Source organism: Acanthopagrus latus, chromosome 7 (genome assembly GCF_904848185.1).
Source record: "Acanthopagrus latus isolate v.2019 chromosome 7, fAcaLat1.1, whole genome shotgun sequence".
Taxonomy (NCBI): domain Eukaryota; kingdom Metazoa; phylum Chordata; class Actinopteri; order Spariformes; family Sparidae; genus Acanthopagrus; species Acanthopagrus latus.
In genome coordinates, this window is record NC_051045.1 from 27,313,492 (window position 1) to 27,322,780 (window position 9,289).

Sequence of the window (9,289 nt, forward strand, 5' to 3'; positions counted from 1 at the left end):
ATATGTATGTGTGTGTTTTTATTGTATTGTATTCAGTGGGAGAACTGTCAAATGACAAGGGCATGGAAACCAAGTGCTGAGGGGTTATAGTTACAGGTTTTGTTTTTTCTTTAGAAGAAATAGTTACTCTAATGAAACCAGTAAAACCTCAGTGACTTCAGTCTTAACTCATACTGTTGGACAGCTTCGACACTTCAGTCTCTATGTTCAAGTTAGCCTGTACTCCCACGTGTGGGGCCATTAGTCACACCTCATTAATTTCCCGGGCCTTGTGACGGAATCAGGTCGTGTATAAAGGGGCACCTGGCCAGCGTCACAGAGCCGGACAAGCGGGAGACGACTGAGCCACAGCAGCGAGTCTTTACAGAACAAGATATCCAAACTGCAATATAGAATGAACGCAAATATCTCCGTTTGCTGCTTGTCTCTGCTTCTGCTGCTTCATTTCGTAAGGGCCAAACCAGTTTCTGACCTCCAGGTAAGTCTGTTAGGTCTGCCATGCTGTTTGATCACACCAGAAACTACTGTGACAGGAAAGCTGTCAACAGGCGGAGAAGGACGATGTTTGAGTTTGTTTGACGACAGAGTGGATGTAATGTTTAACAGGCTGTACGAGAGGTGACTGTACTGTAGATGAGGAGATTTTCTGACTGTGAGGAGCTGAACTGCGCTGGAAAACAGAGTGAATTACTGTCCATTGTAACTGACTTTCAACTTGTGTGTGTGCAGAATTTGAAGCAGCTGCTGGAGGAGATCAACACAGCGCAGTACTACCCGTCCTCCGAGGAGATGGAGGTGAAAAGAGACAAGTCGGTGTTCGGAGCTCCAGAGCAGGATCCCTGGAGCTCCTCCGACCACAGCAGCCCCTCCGACCCGCCGGCGGCTAAAGAAAACGTTCTCGCAAGTCTCTTAAGAGACCTCATGAGGACGTCGAAGCGTTCTTGGAGTCGCTACAAGAAGGGCGGGCTGAGGAGCTGCTTTGGTGTGCGCCTGGAGAGGATCGGCTCCTTCAGCGGGCTGGGATGCTGAAGGTAGGAAGAGGAGGACAGCCGGGGAGCATATCAGCGTGTATACGTTCGTTTTCGATAACTTCAACACGGGGGGGCAAACAAACAAAAAACAAACAAACAAAAAAAACCAAAACGGTTCCATCTGAGTTTCTACGGTCTTCTGATGAGATGAAATAATACATGAATTTGTTTTGAAACTCAAAGCGTTGATGAAATGCGGGACAGATGTTGCTGTATTTTCAAATATGTTCTGGCTTTTAAATCGATTCAACATAACACACACACACACATATATATATATATATATATATATATATATATATATATATATATATATATATATATATATATATATATATATATATATATATAGGCTCAGATAATTATGGGTCACATTTAAATACTACTACGTTACTAGCCACATGAACACAGAGTACTATAATATAATATAATATAATATCCATCCATCCATCCATCATCTGTACACATTATATGTACGCCGCTTAATCCTCTGCAGGGTCGCGGGGGGGGGCTGGAGCCTATCCCAGCTGACTTAGGGCGAAGGCAGGGGACACCCTGGACAGGTTGCCAGTCTATCGCAGGGCTAATAATATAATATAATATAATATAATATAATATAATATAATATAATATAATATAATATAATATAATAACATTAGGCCTGGTTGAAATAGTATGCGTATATGACCACTTTTTTTCTTCATTCAGGTTAAACATAATGCAGCACACACGCACACGACCAACGCATGAAGGCAGAAGGCAGAAGGCAGGCATAACTTTGGGCAGGTTAGGCAATTAAGATTAAGCAATTCAAAGAAACCCAACCACATGCCACTGGCATTAAATATAATTGTAGCAGCTGTTGTAGATCATTGATCAGGGTGTCACTGAATATCTGCTGGGCAGCAGCTGAAGTTGAAGTGGCTCATTGGTTCAAGGCAGATGTGCAACAGCTCCAATTACAGCCAGTGACAGAAAACTGTATCAAACTGCTTTCTAACCTGGTGTAGTAATGTGACTTTGTTCTGTCAACAGGAATGGATGACGCTACACTGTGACCACATCCAACAGCATAGCTCCTCACCGTCACACAGCCCTGACTGGCACATTAAAGGATGCTTACTTCAGTCTGTCCTTGTTTCTCATGCAGAACTGTGATTCCCTTTTTCACATGTGAGCTGTTGAATATTAAATGATTGTAAATGTATTTATTATTATTTAATTGATTTAATTTAATTGTTGGATAGAGTTGCCTTGTAATAGAATGTATTGTAGTAAAATAATTATTTTGCATAATTACTGAGTCTGAATTTCTTTGCTGGCCACACCTTTTTCAGAGGGACTATCGTCATACAGTGCACATTAAATAAACCTGTGTGGTAGATGGGAACACATTTTATTGAAATGTTTTAAATTTTCTAACCCTAACCCTAACCCAGAAACAGTAATTTAAATAAATTCAAGGTATTTTCAATTTGATTTGACTGAATTCCATGCCAAGTTGTACTAGGATAATGAAAGGCAAACTGCTTCTATTTCTTAAATGTCAAGATTTGCAACATTTTTCTACTAAGCCATGAGGGTTTTAAATAGTTGAATTACCTTTTGGTTCACCATAAAAGTAAAACTCAGTCACCATCTCCTCCCCCATGCTGATGGGGATGATGATTTCTAGAAAACATCTCAGGAGCTTAAAACAGACAAACAGCATTGCAGCATTGCAGCAAAACGTCAGATGGCTCCATAGAGCTGGTCTGCTGGAATCCAATCCAAAAGCCCTGAGATCCCAGACTGATATGAAAAGATGTTATTTACACCATTTTAAAATCTGAAATCTACACTGTCACTGCTGAACTCTATGTATTAGGACACGCCTGGTTTGAAGAGGTGCATGAGCTCAACTGCACTTAAAGGGTGTAAATAACATATTTTCAAATCAGTTTGGGATCTCAGGGCTTCTGGAGATTTGGATTACACCTTGGAGTCAATTTGTTTCAACAAGATTTTTTCCTAACATTTCCATCAGCATCATGGTCAGTAGACGATGACTGAATTTTTATCTTTGGGTGAGCTGTTCATTTAAGAAGTGGGAGCATTTCTCAACTAATAAAGGAACGCATCCTGCTTTAGTTTATAATTATACATATTTAAACAACTGAACAACTGGCCCATCTGCATGTCCTGGTTTATAATCTGGCACAATTGCAATAGACTAATGCATGGACTGACAGTGATATTCCTGGAGCCATGCTGCTAGAGCAGCTGAATAGATGCCGACAGGCTTCACTGCAACGTAATATAAACCTGCATTCATTTACTAAATCTGGCTCTTTAAGCTGCTAAATGCACCACTGTGTTCATCTGCTTTTTGCTGTTTAGCAGGTAGTATACAGTGGGTTTATCATGGAGTATTCTTTGAAAACAGCTCTGCCCTACAATGCCAAAGTGCAGTGACTACAATTCAGCTGCAAAATGAGGTTATGACTGAAACAGAACAGGAGAGTTCACAGGTATTCATTTACAGGCTGACAGCAAATTTAATTTACACGAAAAAAATGTTTCAAGCCATCCTAATATGTTATATCTCAAAATAATATTTGAGGAATTTTTCATTTGTAAAAGTAATGACAACAATTTACATACCACTTTATTTTGCAAAGACACAGATTGTAATGTTCTCCTCCATTTACATTCTTTTCACTCTCCACATCTAAAAAGTTTCAAAGGGTTAAGCATATTTATGACTGACTCTGACTTTACAACATACAACTAAGAGATTACTACAGGAAAGAAATCAGGATGGAGTGTAGAGTGAATGGTGTGATACAAACAATAATTAGTATTTATAAGGACACCAAAATTAAAATGATATCAGCACTGTACCAAAAATTGACATTAAACAAGAATACAACTAACTATATAAAAGAAAAGTGGGAGTCAGAGTTAAATATAGAAATTTCGGACAAAGATTGGTTAAATATGTAGAAAATGCATCAAACAACCACCAGTTCACGGACGTGGAGGGAGTTCTCTTGGAAAAATTTGGTCAGATTCTTCATCACGCCCAAGGTCAAGAGTAAGTATTTGAGTGTGAATCTACCATGCTGGAGAGAATGTGGAGCATTAAGTTCAGACCATTCACATGTATTTTGGAACTGTGATAAGGTACAACTGTTTTGGAAGATGGTTCATAAAATCTTGCAAGAGGTGTTGAGATATAAGATTCCTTTGTGTTGTAAGGTACTCTATCTGTGTAATTTCACCGAAGAAAATGTCCATGCAGGGGATAGATATCTGGTAAAAATACTGTTAATAGCTGGTAAAAAGCTATCACAAGAAAATGGGGTAGAGCGGACCTTCCAACCCAGGAAAACTGGATGGAGATAATAGAAGAAATCTATGTGATGGGAAAATTAACACATCGCCTAAGATTACAAGAAACACAACTGGAGGACAAATGGCTGAAATGGACATTTTTCAGGACCAGGATCAGCGACAAAGACTATTGAACGAACATTAGCTACAGAGGATGAAATTGAGAGAACCATTGAATGAACAGGAAGAAATGCAACTCCCAACGGGACTGTCTTGTGTATTTGGGTTTTTTTTGTTTTTGTTTTTTTTGCTTTTTTTGTTTTTTTGTTTTTTTGTTTTTTGTTTTGTTTTGGGGGTTTTTTTCTGTTTTTTTTTTGTTTTTGTTTTTTTTTGCTTTTTAGTGTGGCTTTGTCTGTTCTCTGTTTTGTAGGATGAGAGGTATATGTATACAAAATTTGAAAAATCAATAAAAATTAAATTGAAAAAAAAAAGAAAAGCAGGGACATAATGATGCAGAGAGAGATGCAGAGATAAAGAGATGCATTACAATTATATAGAGGGTCACATAATAGAAATAATGGATTGGTTCTTTTTGAAATGTGTTCATGTGATGGATGTATTTTGATGTTTGTAAGCAGGATGTTCTTTAACACTTGGGGAGACATGTCATCTTCAAAATGGGATTCAGTGATATCATCACTTGCTTTCACTCAGTCAGGATTGGAAGACGCTGCTTGCCAAGTTTCTAAAATGTTTGCTTGATCATTGTCCACCATTTTGTTCCCTCCACAAGGTTTATACCCATGTTTTGAATAAAGTTTTTTATGAGTGCCTGAAGCTTGTTTCTCTCCACATAATTGAAGATTCTTAAAAATGTTCTTAATTAGTCATTTTTTATTTATAAAACTAATAAAATGCGCTCACCTGTTGCTTGCATGTCAAGTTGTATTGTATGATGTGTAGAAACAAGCAGTAAATGTCATGTAAATCTGATGTTGTTTATCTGATTTCCCGTGTCCAGTGGGGGGAGCTATGGATATGACACAGAGTTGGTGCATAGACGTATTCAGGGTGACACCCGCCACATGTGTGACCAATTTGGTGTAGATGGGAAATTGTATGTTGATGTTTTAAGGACTTCCTGCTTGGCGAATTGACCACACCACCACGCCCACCAGGTATGATGTAGGCAAAAGCTTTTGATAACTTTTCATCTTCAAGGTCTGAGGATGATACTGACTTTATGTGATGTTGACGCTGCCATTTCGCAATTTTGTCCAGATGTGACCATATTTCAAGTTTGGTGAGCTTTGGGATATGTTCAGACCTTCAACACTGGGCTTAAATTTGTGGAAGAAAAATAATAATAATCCGAGCAGATTCAATAGGTCCTAGCACTGGTCAGTCCTAATTAATAAGCACATGCCCTAGCTGTTCTACCTGTAGCACAATTGGCTGGCTGACTGAACTGGTACAGTAAACAAAGTTGTGGACCATAAAACCAACACAAGTGGCTGAAAGATGCAAAAAGGCTGAGTGGAGCTGAGGAGAGCAGCAGAGTCTGTGATCATGGCAAGTTCCAATAAAATTTGGAAGTTCAAACTCAGATTGAGACCGACTGCCCAGTTCTCAATTTCAACTAAACACCTGAAGTTGGATTTCTGACTTGGAAAAATGGACGCACCTTGCTTACACCAACCTCTGAATCCAAATGGCCAGTCTGCTTATCAACAGCTGTTAAAGCTGTAGAATTGACTGTTTATTAGTACCTTCTTATTTGTGTAACCTTAAATCAGTTTTAGGCTAATCTGAAGACATGTTGCTCTGATGTTTTTATGTGCAGAATACCATGTATGTGTTTTTAGCAAATGGCATTGGTGACAATAACTAATATTGGTGAACCTGGCTGGAATCGGTATTCTGACTTGTTGTAACCTCAAGTAATGCAGTCAGCTTATATAATTTCTGAGGTAAATAATTCTCTGTGGGCTCATCATACAAGCAATACATGCAATACCAATCACATGGTTTGGTTTCTCCCACTGAAGGTTGATCTCTGCAGACCACTCTGCCACAATCACGTACACCACTCAATTTAGTAACACGGTCACACTGTCTTTTAGTTTACAACTTCCCGTAGCTCAATGACAACAATGTCCCGTGTAGGAGAGGGTGGAGTATCTTTCTAAGACAAAGTAGCATGCTCCATATCTAAGAGACAAGGCTTTAAAAGGAGCAGTTTCCGACAGCCCCTGTTATCAGAATCAGGTGTCAGGAATGCCACTGAAATTCCAGGCATACCTATGTGTGTTGAGCCCAAGTATAAAAGAGCAGAGGTTGCTGCTGTAGGCTCCAGCATCTAAACAGATCTAAGGACAAGAAGCCAAAGAGCAGCCATCCATCTATCCAGTGATACAGCCAACAGGATCTCACAGAGAAACATGCATCTGTCTTCCATTCCCCTCTGTGGCCTCCTCCTCATCTTAAACCTGCAGCTCATCAGTACATATCCCGTCAGCACCGGCTTGACTGACGCTGACATGGACATCTTAAAGGTGAGGCCCCAATAATCAATATTGAAACGGCTCCACCATGGATCCAGTCTGCAGCAGCGGAGCAGAACAGTTTCATTTTATCTTCCCCCATCTGGGACTGTATAAATGTCTCATACCATTTAATGGGACTGTGATGTGTGCTCATTGAAGTTAAATTGGTGCTCTCAGTGAATAATAATGAGTGTAATGAATAAGTAATGATAAAATAATGCTTCAAAGCACTACCAGAAACGTTTAAGGGTCCTGCCTGTAAATGTTTATCCTTTTTAAGATGTATAAAACTTGTAACATGTGCCTTTGTGGATGTTTCAGGTGATCCTTCACAGACTTGATGAGTCAATCTCACAGCAGACTGAGGTGGACCAAAGACTCCCTGCAGAGAGGGGCGGTCTGGACAGCCTGAATATAGAGGATGTAGATGGACAGCAGCCCCAAACTGGACTTGATGAGGCAGCAATCAGGGAGTATTTCTCAGCCAAGAACCTCAAGAACGTCCGCAATGATTCATCCAGGAGATCTTCAGGCTGCTTCGGTCGACGGATGGATAGGATAGGCTCCATGAGCTCTCTTGGGTGCAACACTGTCGGCAAATACAGTAAGTTGAAGTAACTCCACTCAAGGTTAAGTGCTCACAATTTTGTTTGGGCCACAGATATAACAATAAATCATTATAACAGTCAACAAGAAAAAAATATTTGACTCGTGCTCTGATTAAACTAGAGCCTTGTAGAAATGTTTAATAAACTTCAAGGATAGTGTAGCGTAGGTTCACCTCATAAAGATAATGACATGAATTTTAAAATATCAATAGTCCTGATGGCAGAATTAATGTTGTTTTCTTGTTCTCTTACAGATGCAAAGTAAAGATGAAGTCTTACCATCTAAATTCTGGAACTGCAACGTCTCTACCGAAAGATATTTTTATTTGAGTGCTATTTATTTAGTAATATTTATTGAGTATTGTTTGTGGCTTAAAAACATATTTATTTAAAATGATGTACGACTGTTCTTTAAGTACTGTTAAAAGTTTGAATAAATGTTTACAACTGCAAATCAGTAAACTGAGTGTTCTTGAGGTTCAAGGTGATTTATTTGTCATTTAATAACACAGGGCTGCATACAAAAGAAACATTTGTAAACTCCTTCATACATACATTAGGTGATTATGTAATACAAAATTGTATTTACATGGGGGTGGATGTAAGCAGCAGTTACGTAAAAGTTCAACATCAGATAAACACTTCCATTAACTGGCAGCATTTTAGCACCAAGCATCAATGATGAAAGCAGCCTTAAATCCAAGTTATATTAGCATGGCTACCTTCCTGGACGCCTTTCATCCCCTCCCGGAGCAGTCTGACTGGTCAAATTGGATGGCTGAAAGATGCCATGGGTGGTAGTAATCTCAAAGCCTGCTGCCTTTGTTCCAAAAGGTGTGTTTCCTATATATGTGACAGTAATAATGGTGAAAAATAACTAAAAGAAGAAGAATGCAGCAAAATTTGAAGAGCAACAGACCACTGCATTTACATATGTGAAAGATTGCAATTTGAATCAAAACAATGACGCTATCATGCAATATTCCTCAATTGACCTCCAATGAGACAAAAAAAAAAAGCTCACTTCCTACATTCAGCATAGTGACAGCTGACTGATAATATTACTGGAGCATTCCAGGTAAATAACACAAGAAATGGCAGATTTAGATCTAAATTATGGTTGTTTCCAAACATTGCCTGACAATGTTTTTAAATCATAATGACCATTACCCGGCAAGGTCATAACACATCGAATGAATGTCACAATACATAATGACCTGTTAGTGCTCCCCTGGGTAGAAAATGTGGGAGTAGATAAGGACAAGACAGAGATGATGAAAACACATCTGATATACATGATATTGATGAAGTAGCCATTCTAAATCAACAACAAGCAGGTGCATTCAAGATGTTCTGTAATTTTTCAAGATAAGTATGACTGAAATTACAACCTCATCACATTTGTTTAAGCTGAATTTTTACTGATACCAGACATGTCATGTTACAGAAATAACCTGTATGGATCTTGGAGTGAAAGTTTTCAGCACCATGGAGAGTGCACAAAACAGTTCAATCCTGCCTGATGGGAAGTGCAATTGAATTCTGGGTGTTGTAGCCAATTTTGATGTGTGAATATGTTATGCTGTGAATGTTTTTGGTGATTCATGTAAATAGGTGTTTTGCTGGTCCACCTGTGCACCAGTGGAGGGGGAGGCCACACTTCAACCGTGTGTGTGTGTTCATCCGAGATGTTTTCTATTTTATCTGAATATTATGCTTTTCAGTTTTCATTCATATTTACATGTTGGTTTCAGTTAATTCATTCAACACAGCTGGTTTTCCATAAATA

General features: G+C 38.9%; 2 protein-coding genes across 4 annotated transcripts; both read left to right on the forward strand.

Moving 5' to 3' along the window:
* Positions 1 to 313: 313 nt before the first annotated feature.
* Positions 314 to 2,473, forward strand: nppal (natriuretic peptide A-like). 2 transcript variants are annotated; one of them, XR_005076179.1, is made up of 4 exons: positions 314 to 478; positions 730 to 1,031; positions 1,740 to 1,817; positions 2,067 to 2,473. XR_005076179.1 is itself a non-coding variant. In XM_037104836.1 (3 exons), exons 1-2 carry the CDS (start codon positions 395 to 397, stop codon positions 1,027 to 1,029), a joined length of 384 nt encoding a protein of 127 aa, XP_036960731.1. In that variant the 5' UTR covers positions 314 to 394; the 3' UTR covers positions 1,030 to 1,031; positions 2,067 to 2,466. The 2 variants fall into 2 exon arrangements, 1 of the variants encoding a protein (XP_036960731.1); XM_037104836.1 differs by lacking the exon at positions 1,740 to 1,817 and having other exon boundaries at positions 2,067 to 2,466.
* Positions 2,474 to 6,690: 4,217 nt separating this feature from the next.
* On the forward strand, positions 6,691 to 7,957 carry nppb (natriuretic peptide B). Of its 2 annotated transcripts, XM_037105375.1 has the most exons (3): positions 6,692 to 6,901; positions 7,214 to 7,496; positions 7,755 to 7,957. In XM_037105375.1, the coding sequence occupies exons 1-3, from the start codon at positions 6,788 to 6,790 to the stop codon at positions 7,763 to 7,765; spliced, it is 408 nt and encodes a 135-aa protein (XP_036961270.1). In that variant the 5' UTR covers positions 6,692 to 6,787; the 3' UTR covers positions 7,766 to 7,957. The 2 variants fall into 2 exon arrangements, with proteins under 2 accessions (XP_036961269.1, XP_036961270.1); XM_037105374.1 differs by lacking the exon at positions 7,755 to 7,957 and having other exon boundaries at positions 6,691 to 6,901; positions 7,214 to 7,525.
* The last annotated feature ends 1,332 nt before the right edge of the window (positions 7,958 to 9,289 follow it).